Below are 26938 nucleotides of genomic sequence, written 5' to 3'. Positions count from 1 at the left end.
TTTCAGGAACCTCTAAATTTACAGAATGGCCAACTCTGGAATCCACTCTAACAGTTCCTCAGAAACCAAACTTAACAAGAGAGTAAACTGGTTTTTAAGTAACAAACATGCTTTGCAGATTTTTGGTATTTTTGGACCAAAGCTTCAAAAGCTAAAACCGAATTACTGAAATAAACATCAAATTAAATCCTAACAGAAACTTCTTAGATCACACTCAACTAGCATGTTAGCACCTCTACCTCTACACACGGCACAAGCAGGCATGTCTTACTTCGGTATGACTTTTCGATTACCACTGGTGATAAAAGGTATTCGTGATTTATAATTATCTTTCTGGTTCTCAAGCCCACTCCGTTTCAAGACTTAAAGTTAAACCGTATGCCAATACGGGAAGTCAGGGGGCAAAGGTATAGGCCAAGAGATGTCAAGCAGAAGGAGCCTGCAGGAGGAGCCGACCAGCAGCTCTCCATCCCTTCCCGGGTATCTCCAGGGTCGTCCTACCTAAACACTTTATGTAAACATGGGGCTTGTGACTCAGGCCTCCAGCCCCAGTACGTGGAGAGAAGTTTCCTCGCCTCGGCTGCACATGGTTTGCAGAAGTTTGGCTGAAGCAGAGCGCCGAGCCTGGGTGGGAGCGGCAGTGTAGTTAGCGCTGCAGGCGGCGGCGGCGGCGGCAGAGCAGCAGGAGGCGGAGGCGGAGGCGGGCGAGGGGGAGGGGAGGCGGCGGGAGGGGGGTCGGAGGGGGCTCTTGCCGCCACTGCTCTCTCGCCGCCTTTCCCCCCCGGCGGGAGCCGCTCTCAGCCTCTTTGCACTAGTCGCTCCGCTCTCTCGGTCATGTGACCTTAACGTAACCGGACAGGAAAAGCCCCGCCGCCGCCGCCGCCGCCGCGCCGGAGACACCGACCGCGGCGGCAGCAGCAGCAGCAGCGACGAGAGGCAGAGGCGGCGGCGGCGGGCTGAGCACGGCCAAGGCTGCCCAGCGGTGCCTCTTCCACACCGCCCGCCGCAGCAGCACCGGCGACAGGTAAGCGCGCACCACCTCCGCCTCCCGGGGCTGGTGCCCACGTGCCACCCCCGGCCCGGGCTCCGGGAAGGCGGAGGGGGGGCGGGGGCCACCGGAGCTCGCAAACGGTTCCGGCAGCGACTGTGGCAACAAAGAAGACGAATGACCCCCGTCCCGAGGCTCCGGGTGAAGGCAGGCGGAGGGCCCGGATCACACGGGGACCCGGTTCTGGGAAGTGAGGGCAGGGGCGCCCCTGGGGGCGGCGGCGGCGGCGGCTGCGCCTGGCGCCGGGGCTCTGGCCGCCTGACAAAACCATCCCCCGGAGCCAGGCGGCGGCGAGTCGGCGGCGGCTCCATCCGGGGCTTTGCGGGAGGGGGAGGGGACGGAAGCCGAGAGGGCGGGCGGCGGATCGGAGGAGGGAGGGAGAAAGAGGAGGGGGCGATTCGCGTTCCGTTCCCCGTCGCCGGTCCCTCCCTTCCCGCCGCCGCCGCGAAGTGCGTCCGGGCGCTGGCGGCCGGTGAGCGTCCCGCGCTGGAGCCCCAAGAGGTTGGCCCGTCAGGTGCGTAATCCTTCCGACGCCTCGCCGCCGCCTTCGGCTGCTGCCCCCGCTGCTGCTTCGGCGGCCAGGCCGCGAGCTGCGGAAGTGGGTTTGGGGGAGGGGAGCGGAGAGGGAGGGGGAGGGGAGGGATCCGGTCCGACCGGAGCAGGCCCGGCCTCTCTGGCGCTTCTCCCAGCTGCAGCGGCTCCTACAGCTGCTGCCGCTACTACTGCGGCTCCGCCTCCCCGCCCGCGGGCGGGGGCGCGCACGCGCGCTTCCGGCCTCTGTGGGTCTCGCGCTGTCTCCGGCTCTCGCGCGCGCTCTTCCCTTCTCCTTGCCTGGCCACCTCCCGCCCCCGGCGCCGGGACTGTTGCGCCTGCCGGGGCGTTGCGCACGGCGTAGGCGTCGGCATTGTGTTAAACTCCGCGGGACTTTGGGCGAGCGCGCGCGCGCACGCGGGACGGCGCCGCCTGAGTGCGTCGCCCCTCCCCTCCCGTCCCCTCGCTCCCCTCCCAGCCCCTAGAGGGTGGGGGCGGGCCGGGGTGCGCCGCGGCCGTCCCTCCCGGCCCCCTTGGGTCTGGCCTGCCCCGCCCCTATGGCGGGGCGGAGCCGGCGGGGCGGGGCGGGACGGTGCGGCCGTTAGCCCCCTCCCGCGGGCCGGGGAGCTGCAGGCCTCGCTGGGCGCCGCCTAGGTCGCCCGGCGGCGCGTGTGGGCGCGCGGAGCCGGAGCCCTCGGCTTCCGCTCCACGGGCGATGCTCGCCTCCGATAAGGCGCAGAGCTACGCTGTGGTTTCTGGCTGCTTTGCCGCGCGGCGTGGGGCCGGCGTCCGGGCCGGCGCAGTCTCACCCCCCGTAGGGGTCCGGGGAGGGGAGGGGAAGGAGGGGTGCGCGGGCCGCTTCCCCTCCCCGACCCGTCTTGTCTGTGGAGCGACACCCCCAGATCACTGACGTTTACACAGGGCTGCGAAGAGAACTGGCAGGTGCTTAGGAACCGAGGATGCTGGGGAAGCGAGGTTTCGGTCGCGTTGACCTGGTAGTGAGCTGAAGGGGGCAGTAACGAGGGCACGGGGAGTAGAGCAGGCAGGAGAGCGGCAGAGCGAAAATACGGCGATTGCTGCGCCTCTTGCTGCAAAAACGCAGCTGCTGCGCTCGCCGCTGCCGGCGCCTGATTACGCCTCGGGGAAGTAGCCGGGGCCCTTCGCTCGCCCCGCCCCGGCGGTGGGCCGGTGCTGGTCATTGAGTGGGCGCGCCTAGTGTGTGCGTCCCAGTTGTCTTCATTTCCATAGGTTATTGTCTTAGTGGAATAAAACATTGAAATGGTCAGAATTACTGCCTCGCCGAGCTCCAGGGTGCTCCGGGTTTCCTTCGTCGGGCGGCCCGGTCCTTTCTAGGACGGAACCATCCCTGCTGACCCCGGTGCAGCACAGGAGCCGCGTCTACGTAGCACTAGCGTTTTAAGCTAAGAGACCTGAAGTTTCAATAGAAAGTCAGAATTATGACATTTTAAACCCTCATTTCTTAAAAGCCAAAATTAATTGTTAAATTTATTTTGCATACTAAATAACCTTGGTGTCTATCCAGGATGTTTTCAAATTGTTAAAAATAATTTTTAAGAAGAAAGATTACTACTAATACTGCATTCCTTTAAACTGGGTGTTTCTCACTTAAATATGTGGTTTATATAAGTTTCTTCTAGCCAAAGAACTGACCTGTTATTGAAACCATCGTAAGATCTCAGAGTACAAGAAGTAATACATCATTGTTAAGTGCCACTAACAGTGGTGAAGGGAGTCCTTAAAGGGTGGCAAATAAACCACCCCTAAAACTTTGCTGTACAGTCCAACTGCTTGCCAGTTTTAAAGTTTCTCTTCTCTTCAAAGAGGGTGTAAATAGATAGCCGGCGCTCCACAAACTCTTCCACCAATATACTCCAGCAGCAGAGAATAAACACTAGGCATGTTTTAGGTCATGGAATAGAAACCTCCAATGTGACCATTTCTTCTTTATTTTAAAGAGTAATGTAAACTTTGCACTGTCCTCCAAATTCTGGACTTTTGTACTATAAAAAATTTATAAAATAATATAAAATCTTACCCCAACCCTCTAAGAATATGCATCTTGAGAACACTGCATATCCCTGCATACGGGGATGTGCTTTTCGCAGCGTAAGAATTACTGAGAGAGAGGTGGGGAACTGAAGGAGACGTCTAAGGCTGGTGTGTGACATTGGCTTGGAACAGCTTCTTCGGAGCTGGAGACCCTCCTGCGGTCTCCTGCCTGTCTCTCAGTACTTCATTCCTAGACCCACACGTCTTTCCCTGAAGTGACTTGGAAACTCTGGGCAAGTAGTGTGACACCGAGCTGTCACAGCAAAGGAAGAACTGCTGGTTGGCTGGAGACTTTACCATAAATTTCAAAATGCACATGGTGAAAGGGCATTTATCATTTTACCTACTGCCATATGGTCTTCAGCATGACCCTGAAAACCTAAAAGGAAGTTGAGAATTTTTATTTCCTGAAGAAAAAAATACAGTAAACCATCCTAAGCATTAGATTGAGACCATTTTTGAAACCTTTTTTATGCTCAAGTAGGATATAATTTTTATTAGCCAATTAAACTTAAATAATTAAGATACTACTTTGAATCAATAGTAAATAAGATCCAGTGTTATACAACGCTCATAGGCCATTAAGGAGTAGAGTCAGTAGTCACAGAACACTTACCGGGAGTTGGCAGTCCAAGACATTTATGACCACTTCTATATATATGTGGTACAAAGGTCAACTTAAAGGCTGGTATCTATGCTCAAATACATAATCCTCAGTTCACATGCATGAGGTATGTATCATGTGACTGCCTCCAAGAAAGCTCAGTGCGCAGAGATAGGAATTTGTAAAGCATTTTCGTGTATCTGGTTAAGTACTTAGGAAACAACTGTTTTTACTTTACAAGAACTTCTAGTGTACAGTTTTTTTAAACAGTGTGCGGCCCTAAGTTCTGCACCAAGTAAAGGTGAGCATCAAAATGGTCTTGAGAGCAATCTCAAAGTGTGCGTGTGTTCTCCTCTGCCATGCCTAGTCGCTTAGATTCTCCAAATCCCCAAAGTGATTCTGCACAGGAGCTGTCTGTCATCCTCAGTCCCTTGTGAATCCCCAGGACCCTTTCATGGTTCCACGAAGTCAAAACTATTTTCATAATGATGCTAAGATGTTACTGGCCTTTTTCGCTATTGACAAAATGTGGTCACATTGGGAAGAGCCACATAACTCACTGAGCTGACTTTCTAGATGACCAATGGGTGATGTTAAAAATCACACGCAGGTAAGCAGTCCATTCCAAGTGCAAGACAGAGCAATAAATTGTAGTAATAGAATAGGAAAATACTCACTGACGTATTTTTAGGCAATACAACTCTTAAGAAACTAACACTTGTCAAGATTTGATGTAATATTGAAGAATATCTACAGTTACCTAAAACGGCTATTAAAAATTCCTCTTTTTCCAGCTATACAATTGAGTTAGGCTGGATTTTCTTCAATACTCAAGCAAAACAGACATCACAACAGTCAGTGGAGAAGCAGAGTAAATGCCAAGTCCAGTTCTGTTCTGTGAAAATGTAAAAAGTTTCCGCTTCACTCATTTTTTTGTTGTTTGGAAAATATAATACTTTTTTATAAAAATGTAAAGTGAGCACACAATGGACTTAATAAAGGGGTCCTGATACCAAAAAGTATGAGAACCCCTGCCCTAAAATACTGAAATAAATTACTCAAGACTTTGAATGAAAGCTCATTTGGTGCTCCTCTCTGGCATAGGCTGAGCTATACATAGGTGACTATATTTTCTTCAGATTGATTTTACTAATCATCATACAGCATTTAAAAAAGGAAGGCAATCTCTACTTTGATGGGTTATTAGAAGCAAATTAGATTAGGTTTTAAATATTTCTGTGTACTCATATGTAGGTTTCCTTAAAGCCGTTAGCATAATGCCTTTAGTTATCACTTTTAATATCAACTCTTTATTAGCCAAATCTCTGACCTGCTTCTCCTTGACACCTACACTGTCTCTGAACTTATACTTAGTGCTTTCCAAAGTCAAAATAAGTGCTGTTGGTTAGTTTATGTCCCTCCTTTTTCTGATTACTGTAGAAGAGGAATGACTATAAAGAAATGTTAAAATATATGTACCAATCTGTCACCACAGCTAAATAAGATACATTTCCTAGCTTTGAAATACAGTTTTAAAATATATTAAAATTCAAATGGCCAGGCTCGTTCAAGTTTACTTTATGGGCCCTCAAGTATTAATTATTAATAATACTAACTGAAAAAAAGCAGTTTTTTCATCCTGGTAAGTGGTCTAAACCACTTGAAAGAATCAATCTTACTTGTGGGTAGTGCTTTTCTGTTACTGATGCGTCCTGTGCATTACAATATTCATATACGCTTCACTTGAGTAAAATCAAGGACTTCAGAAGACCTTTTAGTGCCCTTGAAATGGGTAGTCTAAGTGGTATTTAGTATCTTAAAGAGCTATTATCTTGAAAAAGTGAATCATCAATTCCCAAAAGCTATTTTGGCCTCTTTTAATACTCAAAGTGAAGAAGGAACTTGAGTTGTCAGAATACAGTGCGATTATGTTTGTTCCATTCAGCTGCACCTCCAAAAGCTGAGTAACTTAAGGATCAGCCCCCATGTGCTATGTGATGGAAGCTGAAAGCCCTTGACATCTGGGTAGTACCCATTATCAGTGTGGGAAACTGGTGATCGAAACCAAAGCATTAAACAGTATAAATGATCATTTACATTAGGCTTTAGAAAGTGTTTTTTACTTATTTTAACATGACATGTCTTACAGTCTCTGAATTTACTTAAAGGAAAAACCACTTTGTATACTACACATACGTAAGAAGGCATTCTGTGAAACCCCACTTTCTCTTCTCACTATTCTGATTTAGATTTTTTTTAAAGTTCCAGTAACAGTGTTAAATGGCTGGGGGCTTTATATAGGCCTTCAGTTTCATGTCTGATTGGCAGCCCTCCGTGATTGGTATTAATAAGAACTTTTAGGAATGATCTGTAGCAAGGTAGTGTAGTGGAAATTTACACCCAAAAGACCACTGTTTATAGTTTTTACTTCTCTCAACTGTCATATATAGTGATTTAAGGACGTGACTTCTGGAGTCAGACACACCTGGCTTCTCTGAAGACTCAGACATAAATTAGTCAAAACTTTGGAGCTCCAGACCATTATAACCAACGTGTACTCTACATCTCTCCTTGGGTGTCTCTAAAGCATCTCAGTCCCAACATGTCTGAACCCAAGTTCATGGTCTTCCCCACAAAACTGGGTTTTTGCCTATATTCCTTCTCCTGGCAGAGAGCCCCCCACAATCTATCCAGTTACACAGGTTGGAAATCTAGGCATCACCTTGGGCACCTGGATCTTCCCCATTCTCCTTGTGGTGGAAGCTGAAAGCCCTTGACATCTGGGTAGTAGATGTCACCAGCCAGTCCTGTTGGATGTTTTTATTCTTCCATCTATCCCCTCCCCCTGCCCCTCTGTCTTCGTCACCACTGCTTAGTCTGTCATTTCCCCTCTCCACCACTTCGAACACGTTTCCCCTTGCCCACCTCTTTACCACCTCCACACCACCTCCACCACTCCAATTTAGTTAGTTTTGCAACTGCAGACATCTGATCATGTCACCCTCCTGGAAATCCCCTTCAGTGGCTTCTCATCGCCTTTAAGATAAGAACCAGAACCCTTAACAGACCTTACTCTCCAGCCTCATATTTCCTCATCCTTCTGTCTGGCGCTTTGCCCTGAGGCCACATTGACCTCCTTTCCATCCCTCAATTGCATCTTGGTCCCCCTATCTTAGGGCCCTTGCGAATTCCCATCCCTCCGCCTGGAATGCTCTCTTCTGCCCAGTTAACTATCCTCATTCTTCATCTGCTAACTGGTATTTCCTTACAAAAGCCTTCCCTCACCCACAGTCCCCAAATTAGACCCCATTTATGACCTCATTTACTTTGATAGCTCTCATTAGAGTTGGCTATTATAAATTTGTGTACTTATTTGATTACACTCTGGAACTTGGTGGATTCTGCAAATCATTGCATCCACTGCGCCTGGCACCTTAGAAAGCTCTCACCAGATATCTGACCACTTCCCAAATCTGCTTCTTCTGAGTTACCCCTACCTATGGGCAAGTCACTTCCCTTCTCTAAGGGTAAATTTCTTCTTCTGGAAAGAGGATAACTGATCCTTAGCACATAAGTGGTCATTTGTTATTAATGCTGTGGTTATTAATTATTACAATTAATAATGTTTAGTAAGAAAACGATGTACCATGGTATTATTGAGGATTAAATGTTACCTGTGAAGGGTTATCGTAAACTATAAAGCACTATTCAGAACTTAATTGTTAGCATGAAGAAACATGAGGTGACATTTTGAAATTGTAATAGTCTTCCAAAATACAGTGCACAGTAAATTGATGAGAATTTTTTAAGTTAATCTAAGATCAATAGAAATTGAACTTTTACCCCAAATCACCCAGCTATTCTGGAGGCCAAGCTGTGACTGGAACTCAGCACCCTCCTCTCCAAACATATAGTTATTAATTTATTTAACAAGTATTGAACACCAGACAATATGCTGTGCACATGGACAAAGTAATGATGATAAGACTTGGTGCCGCCTTTCCGGAAGCATCAGGCAGACACATGTAAACTGGCTTGTTCACGGTTGCCCCAGAGGCAGGAAGAGCCTACTTATCTGGGGATCAGGAAATTTTTACAGAGGACAAGTAGCGCTGGGGGATGGGGCGGGTGGCAGTGGTGAGTCTCCATGAAAGTGGCATGTACACGTTCTGCATGAGGGTCTAAGGCCCCCTCTCCTGACTGTGTGTAGACATCAGGTTGCTGAGCTGCCTGGCACCGAGGGGGGGGGCCTCAGCGGTGAGTGTGGCAGAGTATTAGGACCCAACAATGTCCTGGGCATTCAGAACCTTCTGGGCAAAGAAAATTGCCTTTCTTCCTCTAATCTCAGTTCACCCAGCATTTCCAAAGTGAGTAAAATAACATCATTGTGTCTCTATTGTTAACATACTTGAATGAAACTGGATTTTTTCTTTATTTACTGATTTGAGAGAAACCCATTTGTTGTTCCACTTATTTATGCATTCATTGGTGGTTTCTCATGTGTGCCCTGATTGGGGATCAAACCCACAACCTTGGCATATTAGGTGATGCTCTAACCAACAGAGCTACCTGGCCAGGGCGAAACTGGGTTTTTGATAATACTTGGACTTGAGAACAAATTGGAACACTTAATGATTACTTCATAAAGATCACCGAGTGGACAATCTTGTGTCAGGAAAACAAGTAGGCACAACTTAATGTCATAAAGTAAAATTTTATGTTGTGATGTCTTGGCGTTAAAAAGTACATATGTATTTTTCTATATATTGAGTATAATACCAAACTTGCCCTTCCTTTAGAAAGATATTCTGACATGATGTCCTTTCTACCTATTTATATTTAAAAGCCTCCCATGCCTACCAGGTTTGTGACTGTTTTTGTCTTTTCTTTCATAATAAAGAGGGAGCTACAGTCGGTTGGTTGGTAGGTTGGTTGGTTGGTTTTTAGTAGGTCTGTGAAACCTGAAGTCTGGAAACCGTTAGATTGATTCACACTAGAGCATGAAGTGCAGAGTCAACAGGGGTTGGGTCAGGCAGGCTGGGTGAACTATGCTGAGGAATTTGGTTTCATCCCAAAGGCTGTAGGGATTTTAAGGCCAGAGGATTTTAAACAGGATAGGAACATCATTTTTGCCCTTTGGGAAGATGATTGTGATGGATTAAAGGGACGCTAAAGCTGGAAACAGGAGATGAGTGGGGAGGTAGAGCTAAGGCGTGGTGGTGGCATAGAGTTCAGGTTGGTGGAAGGTAGGTGACTGACAGATGTGAGGGATGAGAGAAGTGGAGGCCTAGAAGCTGAATTGAGATTCCTGGCTTGGTCAAGGGGTGAATGATGGCACCATGCACTAAGCTGGGGGTACAGAAGGATCAGGTCTATGTCTATGGCTTTTACAATCCTTTTGGAGAAAAGGGGGTGGGAGGAAGGGGGAGGATTTGAGTTATTTAGCCCATATTGGATTTGGGTTCCTGTGGGACAGCCGAGTGGAAGTGGATCAGATGACTAAAGAGAGCCTGTAGAATGAGAAATGGACTGCGGACCAGAGGCAGACGAGCATCAGCGAAAGAGGAATCGTTGATGGAGATTAAAATAGAATAGCCAGAAGTGAGACCAAAACCAGAGCGCTGTGGCCTGGAAGCCAGGGGCAGAATATTTATGGTGCAGGAGGAAGGATATTAAGTGCTGCAGAGTCCATAGGGCTGGGAAACACCAGTCCTCGGTGACCTTGGTGAGCCATTTCAGTGCGGGGGGGGGGGGGGGGGGGGGTGAGGGGGGGGTGGTGTGGTCGCCTGAGCAGTTGGAGATGTGAGAGCAGACATTCATTTCCACAAGGTAGGGAGTAGCCTTGAGCAGGGCCAGCCCTGCAAGATGCTGCTTCTCAGCCTACGCAGCAGTCTTCTGCAAGTCAAGTCACATGGGAGTGATTATGAAGGGGCCGTGGTGAGGAAAGAAGATTTGGAAAAGGGCAGCACCTTCCGCAGGTCGGGAGTTGCCCCCATCCACTGCTGGAGGAATCCAGGCCTGGTCCCCTTCCCCCGCCCCCCTTTCCCCCTTCCCTCCCTCCTGCCGCGCATCCCTTATCTCAGGCTCATTCACAGGTGTAAGAATCTAGGGGGGTTATTTCTTTTTCTTCCTGAGAAAGACTTTTTAGTCTTCAAAATAAGATTTTAAAAAATTCATCTGTGCTGGATTTTTTCCTGTGTGAATTGTGAACATAAGACTGTTGTCTTCATTTTCCCTCCTTTCGTTTATTTCACTTCTCTGAGACTCCTGTACACCAGTTCTTCCCTCTGTATGTGAAAGGATGTCTGTGTTTCCTATTCTAGAGGTTCTAAAACTGAAACAGTAAAATAATTAGGAGACTCCCTTAAAAAAGAAACACTTCACAGTTTTATCATGGCTTCATTCTTGTGGTCTGAATAAAATACTTATGTCAGTCTGTTAGGGGCTGAGAGGGAGCCATACATTTTGCTAAATCGAAGGACATGATATCTATCTGTTAATACAAAACCTCAAAATCCTCTTATACTGATAACTTTGATGGCATTAAAACAGAAAATTACGTATGTCAAAATCTCTATAAAACAAAATCAAAAGAGAAAAATATTAGCAAAAACTGTGACAAGGGCCCATTTTCCTTATATACAAAGGATTTTAAAGATCAATAAGAAAAAAGCAAACAACCTGATCTTTAAAAATGGGCAAAGGTCTCGCTCTCTTCTCTCTCTCTCTCAAAATCAATTTTTAAAAAAGTGATGATACCCAGTGTTGGCCAGAGTATGGGGAAGCGGTGGGGGTGGATAGACAGCTCTCACATTTTGAGTCGCCATAATATTTGAATGTCTTATAACAAATACATATACTTAAAAGCAACAGTAAGAAGAATATTTCTCATTGATTTTAAACAAATACACTTGCAGTTGTTCGCTCTGACACATCAAATGGACCCATTTGCACTTATGGATTCTATAATCTTGAGCAAGCTACCTAACATCTCTAAGCCTGTTTCCTCTTATAAAATGTGGGTAGCAATACCTCAAAAAGCTCAAATAAGTTAATGTGAAATTAAATGAGTAACATGTGGAAATGAATGGTTAACAGTAAACACTCCACAAACAATGGCCACTGTCATCATAATGTCAAGGGAGTAATAGGGTGTGTTAGTATATTTGAAGCTACTGTCAGTAAAAGTGACGCCTGAAGCTGCCTAACCAGGGAGATAATCATGATCCGAGTCAGAGTATATGACGAAGCAGCTCATCACAGTTTGCTTTAGAGGATGTACGTTTTTGTAGAGAAAAGCAAGTAAGATAGAAAGGTGTTCTGGCACTTTTCAGAGAACAGCCTTGAGACAAGCTTCTAAAGTTTTATCCTGGTGGAGGTTAGGTTAGAGTGATGTTTCCTTGTAGTCCCGGTTACTTTGCAGCCTGGCACCGTCTCTGCTTTCAGCATGAACCCCATGCTTTTCCTCTGTATCCCTTCCTTATCTGAGTGCTTTCACCTTCTCTGACATACACAGGAACACTGGGAACTTTCCGGACCCATACCATCCATGTTCACACTCCAATGAGACTACAGTCCAGGTCTTCATACTCAAATTACTGCAATGTGGATACAGTTCTTGGTAGAAAACATGAAACTCGACATCCTATATTCTTACGCTGTGACCTGATCAGTTTCTTAAAGTATTATTTCATTTGATTCATTTATTTTAGGGCACACTTACTAATTTCTTAATCTGTCAGTTCATGCCTAGAACAGGAAGGAGCGTGGGGAGTTCACCGACTGAGTCAGAATTGCTATGGGTCCGTTTTTGTTTTAAAGTTCATTGGTAACGCATTCTCCACAGTAGCTTCCGTAATTCTGACGTTATCTATTTTTTTAATCTGGCTAATTAATTTATGTGCAGTGGGCTTTTTTATAAATTAAACTTTATTTTGAGTTAACTATGGATTCATATGCAGTTGCAAGAAATGATAGCGGAACCCCGTATACTCTTTACCCTTTTTCCGCTAATGGAAACATCTTGCAAAACTGTGGCACGGTGTCCCAGCCAGGATATTGACACTGACACAGCTGAGCTACAGAACATTCTGTCACCATGAGGGTCCCTCATGTTGCCCTTCTGTAGCAGAACCCATTTCCTTCCTGCTCCCCTCACCCCTCCACTACTAATCTGTTCTCCACTTCTGTAATTTTCAAGAATGTTATATAAGCGGAATTGTGCAGTATGTAACCTTTTGGGATTGGCTTTTCCACGCAGCATAATTCTCCCTTGTTACTGTTTGTATCCATAGTTCATTTCTCCTTGTGGCTGAGTAGTTTTTGTTGTATGGGCATACCACACTTATTCACCCACTGAAGGACATCTGAGTTTGTGGCTTTTTCCTATGAAGAATAAAGCTGCTGTGTAAATCCATGAACAGGTTTTTGTGTGACTGTAAGTCTTCGTTTCTCTGAAATAAATGTCCATGAGTGTAGTTGCTGGGTAATATGGTATTTACATATTTAGTTTTTTTAAGAAACTGCTAACTGCTTACCCAGTTTTACATTCCCACTAGCAGTGTAGGAGCAGTCCAGTTTCTCAGCATCCTTGCCAGCATTTGGTGGTATCATTATTTTTTATTTTGCCATCCTGATAGGTATGTAGTTGGACATCTCATTGTGGTTTTAATTTGCTCTCTGAATGGCTAATGTGTTGAACGTCTTTTCATGTGTTCATTTGCTGTCTGTACATCCTCTTTGGTGCAAGGTCTCTTCAAGTTTGTTGCCCATTTTCTAACTCAGTTGGTTTTTTTACTGTTGAGTTTTGAGAATTCTTTATATATTCTAGAGACTAGTTCATTATCAAAGGGCTAGTTTGCAAAGATTTTCAAATTTTTCCTCCTAGTCTTTAAATTTATTTTTTGTTTTTTTTGTTTTTTTTTTTTCATTTTCTAAACAGGGCCTTTCTCAGAATGAAAATGTTTAATTTTAATAAAGTCTAATTTATCAAAATCTCCTTTTATGGATTGTTCTTTTGATGTCAAGTATAAAAATTCTGTATCTAACCATAGATCTGTAAGGTTTTCTTCCTTTTTTCTTTTCCAAAAGCTATACTTAGGTGTCTTAAATTTGAGTCTGTGATCCACTTTGAGTTCATTTTTATATAAGGTTAGTCTTACATCAGGTTTCTTTCTTTTTTTCCCTTTTTGCCTGTGGAAGTCCAGTTGATCCAGGACCATTTGTTGAAAAGATTATTCTTCCTCCACTGAATTGCTTTTGTGACTTTGTAAACAATCAATCGTGCATATTTATGTGGGTCTACTTCTGAGTTCTCTGTTCCTTTCCACTGGTCTTTGTGTTTATCCCTCCACCAATACCACAGTCTTGAGTATTGTAGCTTATAAAACACATCTTGAAATCAAATACACTGATTCCTCCCAGTATATTACTCTTTTTAAAAATTGTTTTAGCTATACCAGTTCCTTTGCTCTTACATATACATTTTAGATTATTGTCTATATCTATAAAAAAAATCTTGGAGAATATCTCTCTACTTGCTGGATGAGGTGCTATCTGATTCATGAGTCACTTAATAAAGCCAATTAGTTCTTCAAAAAAAAATCTTACTTGGATTTTTGATAAGTATTGCCTCAAACCTATATATCAGTTTGGGAAAAAACTGATATTTTTACTATGTTGAGTCTACCTAACTGTAAATACAGTATGCCTTTCCATTTATTTAGATTTTTTTTATTTCTTTCATGAGCATTGTGTAGTTTTCAACAAACAAGTCTTATACATGTTTTGTTAGATTTACATGTTGTATTTCTTTCTCTTTTTTTTTTTTGTAGTGATTATAAATGGAATATTTCTAATTTCAGGGTCCACAAGTTCAAAGTTAATATATAGAATTACAGTTGATTTTTATATGTTTATCTCATATCCTGTCGCACTGCTAAACTCAGTTATTAGTTCTAGGAGTTTATTGTACATTTCTTGGAATTTTTAAAGTAACAATCATGTCAAATAGGGACAGTTTTATTTTTCTTTTCCTGTCCGAATGCCTTTCAGTTCCTTTCCTGCTTTATTGCACTCGCCAGTACTTCCAGTACTATGTTGAATAGTGACAGCAGACATTCTTGCCGAATCTTCGGGAGAAAGAATCTTTCTAAGCATTAATATTCTGTTAAGTAAAATGTTGATCTATGTGTTTGGGCTTTTATAAGTGCTGTTTGACTGTGGGAAGGAGCCCGCTGCTATGGCTTTGATGAACCAGCTCCTCTAGAGCCAGTTTTCCTGCTGTAGATGGATTCAGGCCCAGTGGTTTGCTGGGGTGACATGTGAGAAATGAAGATCTTAGAATCTGGAGTCAAAACATTCAGATTTAAATATTGACTCTCCCCCCTTCTAGCTTGGTGGTCTGGGCGATGTTACTTATACTTCTGGAAGCCCATTTCCTCCACAAAAAAGGAGGGAGAGCACACACCCAGCTTCCTTACCCCAGGAGTATAGGCATCCTGGGACTGACTAATGGATGTGCAGTTACTATCTCCTTGCCAGGGGCAGCCTGAGCCACAGTAGGGGCTGGAAAACTGCCCAAACTTAGTACGATCTTCACCCCACCCTGCTGTGGCCCCACCCAGCACCTTAACTTATCTCTATGGAGATTTGATCATTGAAATTTGCATTTGGAATCCTAAACTAGAAGACTAAATGACCTGGGAATATTTGCTGTCCGGACGGCAGAGTGCCTGAGTTCATTTCCTGACTCCTCCATTCAAACCATCTGTGTGAACTTGGGCAAGTCAAGCGGTCCCTGAATTCCCGACCGTGCCGCCCTGGGAATGGGAGTTGTGACAGCTACTCAGAGGGCTGCGGGAAGACTGAGTGAGTGGTTTAAGGAACATTTTCAGCAGTGCCTGGCATGTTACCTGTGATCATTACTATTGGTGACTGTAAGGACACATACTTGTTTGTGAATCACCTTTCTTAAAAAAAATTGTTTGCTTTGCAGATTTTTAAAAAAATGGATTTGGCCAACCATGGACTTATTCTTCTGCAACAGTTAAACGCTCAGCGCGAGTTTGGTTTCCTGTGTGACTGCACGGTTGCCATCGGCGATGTGTACTTCAAGGCACACAAATCAGTTCTTGCTTCATTCTCCAATTACTTTAAGATGTTGTTTGTCCATCAGACCAGGTAACTAACGTGGTTGTGATAATCTAATGACTGCAGACTCTGAACTTCGAGGCCCTCTGTCCCGCTGAACCTGCTCTTTGCCCTGAGCAAAGCCCCGGGTCTCGCTCCCTGCCCCTGGGCTCCTGGGCTCCCAGTTTCCTCCTGACCACGTCCCCTCACTTTTCTTGGTTACTCACCCTTCCTGTAGCACTTGGGAACTGTGGACCTTCCAGCCCCAACCAGCCCCTCCAGGGACCCTCTCCAGCGTCCCCTGCACTGTCTAGATCCCAGATCTGGCCCGTTAGGAAGCCAGCTGCTGCCTGACCTCGTTAGTCTCGTCCTGCCCTAATCCAGCCTCAGCTCCCTGAGTGTCCAGTATTTACCCTCGACTGCTGCTCTAAGGAGAGGCCTGATGGCATTAATCCCCCAGTTTTCTTCTTTTCTCTCTTAAAATGTCTAAGTATCTTTACGTGGTTTTTTCTTCCCATCTCTTGGAGAAAAGGGCCCCTGCGTGTTTAAGGAAAAGGATCTTCCCCCCGCCCCGCAAGCCCCCAGATCCCACCCTAGTTTTTATTCAGTACTTTGGTTTTATACTTTTAAGCCCCACCCCCACGCCCAGTCTGTGAAGGGCCGGTGCTTCCTTACACTGCTGTCTGCCTGGGGTATGGTGCTGCTCCCCTCCGTTTGACTACGAAGTTCTCCAGGGTGATCTACGGCCTTGCCTGTGCTGGCCTCAGCCCACACTCTTCCTCTCCGTGGGCACTGTGGTTTCTGCCCCATCACTCTACTGAAATCATTCCTCAAAGGTCACCTCCTCATCAAAACCACTGCTATCCTCTCAGCCTCTGTGGTCCTTGTCCTCTGCAGCGTTTGCCACTATGTCCTTCCTTCCTCGGGCTCGCCATCTGCACTCGATGCTCTGCGTTAGCCCATGTTTTTCTGCCCTCTGTGAGTTGGGGTGAGTGTTGGTCTGGAGCTCTTCCTTCCTTTCTGTGTGCACTCCCTTGAGGGGCGCTCATGTTTTCCTGGATCTCACCTTTGCTGGAAACCAGTTTACAGCTCTGACCTTGCTCTTTATTTCCCTAGGCCCCAGGCTGCCTGCCAGACAATTACATTGTATTTCCTTCTTTTATCTCATTTAGCGTATCTAAAACTCAATTAAGTCTTGACTGACTCCCCCGTTTTGTGTGTGTTTTTATCTTTGAGAAACCTAGGACTTAAAATCAGGTCTTATCAGTTCCCAATCAGGTTCTCTTCAAATGCCTTTCATATTAGTCCTTTCCTTCCCCTTTCACTGCCATGTTCTAGTCTTCTCCACATTACTGTCAGATTAATATTCCTGACCATTGCTTTGACTGTAGTGTGCCTCTGACCAGAAATCTTCCTGTGATTGGAAACCTAGAGGGTACCCACTGCTTTTCAAAATAACATATAGATTCCTATTCTGCTTTCAAAGCCCCGCAGGCTCGAAACCTGACCTCCTTCAGGCCTCATCTCCAACTGCAGCCCAGTGGGCCACCCCAGCCTCACCTGAACCACACTTTGCCGGTGGTATTCTGCCCACCTCCTAAGTCCCAGTTTGCTTCTCCTTGACCCCGCCCTTAACCGAGTGGATTAAAAGCTGTCCTCCTCTCTCCCATTCCCTAGCACACAGTGTTTTATAAGATCTGTCCATCTTCCCTTTGTTGTTATTTGTGTACTTTCCTCCCCTCGTTCGTATGATTCTTGAGGGCAGAGACTGGGTTATACAAATCTTTTTTTAACTTCGGAGTGTGTATAGTTCAGGTATTTGTGCATAATAGCACTTGATATGTTTTATCTTGTGACTCTAAGGATGCCCCCTTTTACTTCATTGTCAGAGACTTTGCTTCATTTACTGACTTCACAGCGAATGGGTACTTAGCAGTCCCAACACAATGAATTAAACCTGTCTTGAAAGGGGGAAGATTTAATTTTTAGGAGTAAAATAATACAATGTAATGAGTTTTAAATAGATGAAAGAAGCTTATCTTAAGTGTCTGGCCATAAGTAAAGGACTTTCCAACAAAAGAATGTGACATCTGTGCAGATGAGAGTCCTAAGTTTAAGCTGTAGTGTGCTATTGCCCCAGAGGTGGCTCGTGCCTTTGGGCGGCCACCCAGCAGCCTTGTCCACCTCATTGGGACAAGGCAAATACTGGGTGAAGACCAGAGACATGCTTTTAAACCAGTCCCTTTTTGGCAAGCCACTAAGAACTGCCACCTCACTACTTAAGAGGTAGGCTGAGAATATAGTTTTTTCACATTTTGCTTAGAGAGTGTTTTGTCTCTAGTTACCACTAGATGTCTCTGTCCCTTGAACACTACTCTAATTGGTAGCTTTAAATCTTGTAGGACTGCAGACTTGCAGCTCTCAAAAATAAAACTACTGAGACACGCCTTGCTAAGTACAGCCTCTGACAGTGTCTAACATTTGAAAATCTTTCTTTTCAAACTTCTTTAAAAGCTCACCTTAAGATTCTAGAATGTGAAGGGAAAATTGAAATTGTAAATGACTGTGAAAGTTTCTATGGAGAGCTTGTAGCTGTGCTACAACTGTGTTTTTCCTACATAAAACTCCTCTGTCAGACAGACATCTGCCAATAAGGCCACTTGGTTATAATTGTGTTGTAGAGAGCTGGGTCTCCCCAAAGGACTTGGAAATGACCAGAGTGGCCTTAGTGAGCTGAGTGATTAAGAAAGGAGATCTGGCTGCCTGGGAGTGAACACAGTCAAGGGTAACGGTGGCTGGACCTTCTTCAAACCTTTTTACATGTCTGTGTGTGTATATGTGCTTCTGCTTTAAGAAAATAATATTATAATGAAATCAAGATAAATTGGTGTCTGGAAACCTCCCTGGGCCCTGGCAGTAACCCCCAGGAACCCTGCCTTCCTCTCCCTGGTGGTTTCTCACCGACTCCTGGGCCCCTGGCTGAAGTGTGGACTGGCCCTGCCCAGCCCCACCTCTTCTTTGCATCAGAGACTACACATAGTTCTTTAAAGTTTGAGATGTGTATGGTCCAGTCACCCCTGTTCACAGGCTGTACACAGAGGGCAACCTCTACACAATAACATTTGAGGGGAAATTATTAAACTGACAACACAGTTTTTATAGAAAGGGGCTCTGCTTGGTACCTCTCATGGATGCTGAAAATCACAGTCCCAGTTTTGGATTTCGGCCCTTTTTTCCCTGGGGAGGAGAGGGCTCACTAACTCTAACCCTTCCTTCTACCTGGAGGAATAGTCCGTCCTGGCAGAACAAGAGGTGCACTATCATCTTCTGGGGCTGATTTGCATCCCTAAAGGCCTATGGTTTCCCAGTTCACTGGGCTTCTGCCTGACCCTGGAAAGACCCCCTCTGGTTGTGTCTTCACGTTGGGGTTGATTATTTACATTATTTAAGTATTGGTCACCACACATGCTCTTTGAAGCTTTATTCTGAATACTGAACTTCCTTAGAGCATCTAAATATGTTAGACAAAGTACTGTCGGCACTCACCTCATGCTTAATGAGAAGGCCACCTGTATCTGCATTCCTATTTAAAGGACCATAAATAATTTAAAGGACTATAAAAAGAGTCCAAGTAAAGATGCGAATGATCTGTATGTCTTTTTCTTTAACAGTCATGTAATTCCTCCCCTTTATACTGTCAAGGAATTCTAGCTTTTATGCTTGATTTTTATTCTTTGATTTCTACACGTTGTAGTCAGATATTTTTCACATGATTATTTGTATGCATTCATCAAGATGGTGGCATAGGAAAACATGGCACTCGCATCCTTCCACAACCACATAAAAAATTACAACTAAACTACAGAACAACCATCATTCAGAACCACCTGAAACCCAGCTAAGTGGAAGTCCTACAACTAAGGATATATAGAAGAAGCCACATCCACACTGGTAAGAAGGGCAGAGACAAGGAACAGGCTGGATCCACACCTACATATGGCTGCTAAAAATCAGGAGGGATATCTCGGCTACAGAGGTCCCCCCTGAAGAGTGAGGGGTCCCAGCCCCACACCAGGCCCCCCGCCCAGGGCTCCAGTTCCAGGAAGAGAAGTCCCCATAACTTCTGGCTGTAAAACGGCTGGGATTGGGGCTGAGGGAGATGGAGGCTGCTGGAGTCCCAGGCATTCCTCTTAAATGGCCCATGTACGGACTTACTCAGGCTCACTCCTTCTGAGCTCCAGCGCTGGGACAGCACCTCTAAAGACATCAGAGACATACAGGGAGGAACTGACTTGTCTGGCATCAGGATGAGAACTGGAGGGTCAGCTTTCTCCAGAAAGAAGTGCTAGCAGAGGCCATTGCTCCTTTTCTGGGTGCCAACAGCAGTCAAGGCTCAACTACAAGAGGAGGGTGTACACAGCCCACATGGGATGCACCTTGAGTATCCAGTTGGATGATCAGGGAAGCTGTGCCACTGGACCTTACAGAACACCTATTACATAAAGTCACTCTACCAAGCCTAGGAGATGTACCAGCTCTACCGAATACATAGAAACAAACACAGGGAGGCTGCCAAAATGAGGAGACAAAGAGGAAAAATGGAAAAATAAGCAAAGGAACTAAATGAAATGGAGGCAAGCAAACTAACAGATAACAGAGTTCAAAACAATAGTTATAAGTTAGTGAGAACTTCAGCAGCATAAAAAAGGACATGGAAACCATAAAACATAACAAGTCTGAAATGAAGGCTACACGAACTGAAATGAAGAATTATTTGCAGGGAATATACAGGAAAGAAGATGATGCTGAGAATCAAATCAGCGATTTGGAAGATAAGGGAGCAAAAAGCACCGAATCAGAACAACAGCGAAACAAACCCAAAAAGAATCCAAAAAATAAGAGTGGTGTAAGGAGCCTCTGGGACAACTTCAAGTGTACTAATATTCGTATCTTGGCTGTGCTAGAAAGAGAAGAGAAAGAGCAAGAAATTGAAAAGCTATTTGAAAAAATAATGACAGCAAACTGTCCTAATCTGGCGAAGGAAAAAGACAAGTCCAGGAAGTGCAGAGAGTCCCAAACAAGATGAACTCAAAGAGGCCCACACCAAGACACATCATAATTAAAATGCCAAAGGTTAAAGACAAATAAAGAATCTGAAAAGCAGTTAGTCACCTACAAGGGAGCTCCCATAAAACTGTCAGCTGATTTCTCAACAGAAACCTTGCAGGCCAGAAGGGATTGGCAAGAAATATTCAAAGTGATGAAAAACATGGAACCACAACCAAGATTGCTGTACCCAGCAAAGCTATTGCTTTGAATCAAAGGACAGATAAAGAGCTTCTCAGAGAAGAAAAAGCTAAAGGACTTCATCACCACCAAACCAGTATTATATGAAATGTTAAAGGGTCTTCTTTAAGATGAAGAATGAAATAGATAAAAAATATGAACAATAAAATGGCAATAAATACTATATTATCATTTGAATCTAACCAAAATAAACCAGAACAGAAACGTTCATAGATACACAGAACATTCTGATGGTTGCCAGATGGGAGGGAGGTTGGGGGTTTGGGTAAAATAGGTTGAGGGGATTAAGAAGTATAAATTGGTAGTTATAGAATAGTCATGGGGATGTGAAGTACAGCATAAGGAATAGTATAGTCAGTAATATTCTAGTAACTGTGGTATCAGATGGGACAAGATTAGGATGATCAGGATGCCTTTTCTGGGATGATGCAAACACTAAAATCTAAGAGTTAGAAAACCAACAATTGCTGTAGGTGCCTCTGATAAATCCCTTAACTTTTTGGAACCTCAGTTTCATGTCTGTCAAATGGGAATAATCACACCTGCCTCATCTACACAGGATTCTGTAATGGTCTAAAGAATCTAGCTGTCATAGCTTTAGAATTACACCCAGGTTTAAATCCCAGTTCTACCACTTACTAACTGATATTGTGCAAGGTTATGAATCCCTTTGAGCCTCAGTCCCTTATCTGTAATATGGGAATTAATGGGAATTAGTGAATGCCTGGAAAGCCCAGCTGCAGGTCTGGTAAGGAGCTGAGTTGTCCTGCAACTACTCTTTTTTGTTTTTTAGAGAAACACCAATTTGTTGTTCTACTTATTTATGTAGTCATTATTTGATTCTTGTATGTGCCCTGACCAGGGATCGAATCCACAACCTTGGTGTATCAGAATGACGCTTTAACCAACTGAGCTCCCTGGGCCAGGGCCCCGGAATCACTTTGAGTGCAGTCTGGCAGTACTGGGACGGTGATCCGACTGCACTGGAGCTGGCGCGTGGCTGGCCTGCGTTGCGGTCATGCTGCACATGGATCACAGAGTTGCAGGGCACGACAGAATTAGGCTTGACTTTTCTCTCGCTTTTGTTGTATTGCTCTAGGCATTTGTTCTTACTAGTCCAGCTCCCCATGTTGTTTTGCAAATGAAGAAACTTTTTTAATCAGGCAGATTGTTTGACTTATTTTAAAAGGTCTCCTGCTGAGCTCTGGACAGTGTTGGATCGATACAGAATCCTAGACTTTTAGCTAAAAGATGTGTCTGGTCAGTGGGTCTAACCATGACTGGGTCGCAGGCCACTCAGATGATAGAAAGCAGTGGATCCTCTCCATAAAACAGAAATTTGAGAGGACACAATTTCACACACACTACTAAGAAAACCTGCTTCAGGAGTCTCTGAGTTAGGGTGTCACATTTGTTTAACATGAACTTTTCCTTTCCTCGGTCCTTTAAAATAGGTTTATTGTATTTCTCTATTCTTAACATGATTAACGTTAAATTATATATGTTCCCACTGTCCTCTTGAGTATTCCATTTCATGAAATTTACTGACAGTGAGAGATGGGAAATGCTCTTGTTTCACTCACCTTTTTTAAAAGTGCTTGTTTTTTTCCTTCAGGCTTGATGTTGTCCTTTGAGACAGGGGTTGACATTGACTTACAGGCTTTTTACTTGTTTCTTCCAGTGAATGTGTGCGTTTGAAACCGACCGACATCCAGCCCGACATTTTCAGCTATCTCTTACATCTGATGTACACTGGAAAGATGGCCCCTCAGCTCATTGATCCTGTTCGATTGGAACAGGGCATCAAGTTTCTGCACGCTTACCCTCTGATCCAGGAAGCTAGCCTGGCCAGCCAGGGAGCCTTTTCTCACCCCGACCAAGTTTTCCCACTGGCTTCTTCCCTGTATGGCATTCAGATTGCAGACCACCAGTTGAGACAAGCCACCAAGATTGCCCCGGCGCCTGAAAAGCTTGGGCGGGAACCACGGCCCCCACCCTCCCGGCTGAGCCAGGAGCAGGTGCCCGAAGCCGCACAGCTCTCGCAGCTGAATTCAAATCTGACCCAGGCGAATCGGACACACATGACTCCCTCGGACCCCCTGCAGACCTCCCTGTCTCCAGAACTCGTTTCCACTCCCGTTCCGCCCCCTGCTCCCGGGGAGGAGACCAACCTGGAGGCCTCCTCCTCCGACGAGCAGCCCGCGGCCCTCACCATAGCGCACGTGAAGCCGAGCATCATGAAGAGGAACGGCAGCTTCCCCAAGTACTATGCCTGCCACCTGTGCGGGCGGCGCTTCACGCTGCGCAGCAGCCTGCGGGAGCACCTGCAGATTCACACCGGGGTCCCCTTCACCGCGAGCCAGCCCGGGGAGGGCCGCGTGCCCCTGTCTCTCTGCAGCAACGCAGCGGACCTGGGGAAGGAGGCCATGGAGGTGCCCGAGGCCGGGATGATCAGTGACAGCGAGCTGCAGCACATCTCAGACTCGCCCATCATCGATGGGCAGCAGCACTCGGAGACGCCGCCGCCCTCGGACATCGCGGACATCGACAACCTGGAGCAGGCGGACCAAGAGAGGGAGGTCAAGAGGCGCAAGTACGAGTGCACGATCTGTGGGCGCAAGTTCATCCAGAAGAGCCACTGGCGGGAGCACATGTACATCCACACCGGGAAGCCTTTCAAGTGCAGCACGTGCGACAAGAGCTTTTGCAGGGCCAACCAGGCCGCCCGGCACGTGTGCCTCAACCAGAGCATCGACACCTACACCATGGTGGACAAGCAGACCCTGGAGCTGTGCACCTTCGAGGAAGGCAGTCAGATGGACAACATGTTGGTACAAACGAACAAACCCTACAAATGCAACCTGTGTGACAAAACGTTCTCGACCCCCAACGAGGTTGTCAAACACTCCTGCCAAAACCAGAACTCGGACGTCTTCGCCCTGGACGAGGGGCGGTCCATCCTTCTGGGCAGTGGGGACTCAGAAGTAACGGAACCTGACCACCCCGTGATAGCGAGCATTAAAAAGGAACAGGAAACGGTGTTGTTAGACTGAATGTTACTTACCTTTTTAAAACTGTCATTTTTACAAAGACTGTCTTCCTCCCCTTCCCCAACTCAGAACTATAGTTCTCCGTGGCATGATACAAACAGGCCCCTGGTCCCTTTCCCCTCTCCCTGTCCGCCGTCCCCAGCCCCTCCTCCATAAAGGCTGTGCGCGTTACAAACCTGGAACATTTGCTTTCATTCAGGGGACATCAGAAAGATGATAGCCAGTAGTACTTACCAACTCAAATGGATTTTGAGTTTTAGATTATTTAAAAGCATACTTGGAACTAATGAAGGGTATATTTAAAACACCAAACAACCAGAATGCAATTTGGTAAGCTAAAATTATGACCTTCCCCGGGTAGTGTCTTCCTCAGAAAAACAATGTCAGAAAATACAGCGTGCTTCTCAGAGACACAGCTGGGCTCTTTACTATGCAAAACCTTGGTACGGAAAACCTTAAAGCCAAGAGAACGTTCTTAGTACTTACCCTCCAGGTGTCTCACTTCAGAATGCGTTCTTTGAGATTATGTCCAGTCAAGAAATCACTAGTTAAGAAACCTACTTGAACAAAACACAGAGAAAAAGTAATAATGTGATGGCAATCTTAATTTTTGGATAAGACATGACAAGCTGTGAGTTTGTGTGTTTGTAGGAGAAAGTGTGCAGATACTTGCTACAAACAGGTGAATTAATGCACATGCCTTATCGAATTGCTGGCTTCTTTCAAAGTTGAACAACAAAGTACTGTATTTTCATCTCTAATACATATGTTGGTTTTAAGAGTCAGATTTGAAAGTGCTATTGTGTCGATGGTCTTTCTGAATAGAATTGTCATGCCAGTCTAGCAGTTGCCAGTGGTGAATTTGTTTTAGCACCGACCTGCTGCTTTTAAATCAGTGTGTCTACTACAGAAAACAATATAGGATCTTATGGGGAAGCTGTGAGCAGAAGATGTGGTAGCTTTAAGGGTTTTTTAAATTAATGCTAATAGTTTACTGGCAACACTCATTGAAACATCAAAAATGGCAAAGAGAAATCAGGACCAAAACACCTAATTGCTCGTTGGGGGGAGAAAAATGTGACTTTGATATTTAGTCTCCAATTTTTTTAACACCTGAAATTTCTTCTGTTGGCCTGAGAATAGTGAAATTGGTCCGTTAGTCTTTCCGTAGGCCAATAGCATAACGGTCCCACGGGACAAAAGAGAAGCCAGAAATAAGGACCGAAGGGGAGAGGGAAGAGCAGTTCATAGCTGTGCTGTACGTATATGTTAAAACTGACTATCCCGCCATCCTATTCCATGTATAGTTGAGTTCTAAGATTTGTAAGTTTTTATACATACTTTCATTGAATAAACATTTAATTAAATGGGTATATGATTTTATCTGTGTGTTACTTTGTCAACGCAAAAAAATGCGAGGAGGGGAAGTCGAGAGTGTTGCCCGAGGAGTCATTTTCTTGCTGCATCTCCTCCCGTCTGCAGAGCTTAGGGTGATTTCCAGACTTGAATGGCACTTTCCACATTTGTGAAATGAAGACATTGATAACTGCAGTCCCTCATAATACTGTGAGAACTCTATATGAGTGAACTCTATATGAAGATGCTGTGAACAAAGTTTGGCCAGGAATGGGTCTGGAGATGGTGTTACCCCACTTTCTCTTACAAGGAAGAAAAGGAGGCCAAGGAGCTTTTGCCCAGAGGTGACCCAAATTCGTGCTGTATAAACACAGATTATTAAATAGTGGTTTCCACTGACTTCTTTAAAAAGAAAAAAATACATATATTCACATCTAACTTAAATCAAAGTCTTGTGTCAAGTTAATTCTCTGAATATCTATAAAAGGGGCAACTGGGGCGTGCCTCCACGGCCTTCCATACCACCCCCAGGCGGCCCTGCAGGGATGAGGGGTGCAGCCGAAAGACAGGGTCTTGGAGACTAGAAAGTGGTGGGGATCACAAGAGATCGGGGTGAGGGCAAGATGCCAGCCAGCCCCCGTTCAGCTCCAGCAGCTTGATGGAGGGGAGGGACAGGCACCATATTCAGCTACTCGTGTGGGGTGCAGGGCTCCTAGCACAGTGCTCAGCCACCTCCACTGTGACTCCTGCACAATGTCCGCTCCTCCCAAAATAGCTGGGCCCAGGTAAGGAAGCCCACCCACCTACCCTGGAATGCTTCATGCCTATTTCATTAATCCCAAGAGGCTGTACATTTAACAATTGATTCTGAGTTTCTGATGGAAATTTGAATTGGTGGTATGAACGAATACCTAAGCTTCAGAATTCATTAATGCCTCTGGTTCTACTGCTTTTCTTTTCATAGGGGAAACAATAAAAAATGACTCACTCATTCAACAAATGTTGCTAAAAAATAGATTTTGTCAAGTACTGTAGGGTTTTATTTTACTATAAGAAGTACGGCTTTAAGTGGAAGAAAGCATTGCCATTGAAAAGGATCTGTCAATTATTTTTCAATAACTGATACACAAATAAGGCAGCTTTGGATAGCGATACAAGAATGTGGAGTGGACCCCAAACCTCCTCGTTAAAGTCGTAGGAACTGGCCACTTGTTTTTTGTAATTTCACCTTGTGAGGAAGGGGAAGAGCCGAGGCATTCGATATGAACCCTCCCGTTCAAAATAATCAGGATTCAGTCACGTTTCAGGTAAAACCCCAAGTAGCTGTTTAAAAAGATGCAAGCACTTAGGATGGGTGGGGGTGCAGGAAGAGCTTTTTTATTTTTAATGTGTTTTCATTGATTTTAGAGAGGAAGAGAGGGGGAGAGAGAAACATCAATGTAAGAAACTGATTGGCTGCCTCCTGCACACCCCCTACTGGGGATTGAGCCTGCAACTGGGGCATGTGCCCTGACAGAGAATCGAACTGGCAACCTTTTGGTGTATGGATGACACTCAGCCAACTGAGCCACACTGGCCGGGACGGGAGCAGCTTTTTCAACTGTTAACCTATTTGTTCTGTTATTGAGGCAATTAACGTAAGTCCGTTTTATAGTCTTATGTTACTACAGTGGTCCTAAAACTTCAGCACATCAGAATCTCCTGGAGGGCTTGATAAAACACTACAGGCCCTGTCCCCAGAGCGTCTAACTCAGTCAGTCCAAGGTCAGCCCAAGAATTTGCATTTTGAATAGGTTCTCAGATGATGATGATGCCCTTGTTAACCTGTGAGCACAGAAAAGT

At 45.3% G+C, this 26938-nt stretch overlaps 1 protein-coding gene across 2 annotated transcripts; it reads left to right on the top strand.

Moving 5' to 3' along the window:
* The first annotated feature begins 731 nt into the window (after positions 1-731).
* On the top strand, positions 732-25113 carry ZBTB2 (zinc finger and BTB domain containing 2). Of its 2 annotated transcripts, none has more exons than XM_081140362.1 (3): positions 732-1024; positions 15250-15434; positions 22372-25113. In XM_081140362.1, the coding sequence occupies exons 2-3, from the start codon at positions 15262-15264 to the stop codon at positions 23741-23743; spliced, it is 1545 nt and encodes a 514-aa protein (XP_080996488.1). In that variant the 5' UTR covers positions 732-1024; positions 15250-15261; the 3' UTR covers positions 23744-25113. The 2 variants fall into 2 exon arrangements, with proteins under 2 accessions (XP_080996488.1, XP_080996489.1); XM_081140363.1 differs by lacking the exon at positions 732-1024 and adding an exon at positions 1408-1562.
* The last annotated feature ends 1825 nt before the right edge of the window (positions 25114-26938 follow it).

The sequence above is a fragment of the Miniopterus schreibersii genome (genome assembly GCF_964146895.1).
Source record: "Miniopterus schreibersii genome assembly, chromosome: 6".
Taxonomy (NCBI): domain Eukaryota; kingdom Metazoa; phylum Chordata; class Mammalia; order Chiroptera; family Miniopteridae; genus Miniopterus; species Miniopterus schreibersii.
This window is presented reverse-complemented; position numbering and strand designations above follow the sequence as displayed.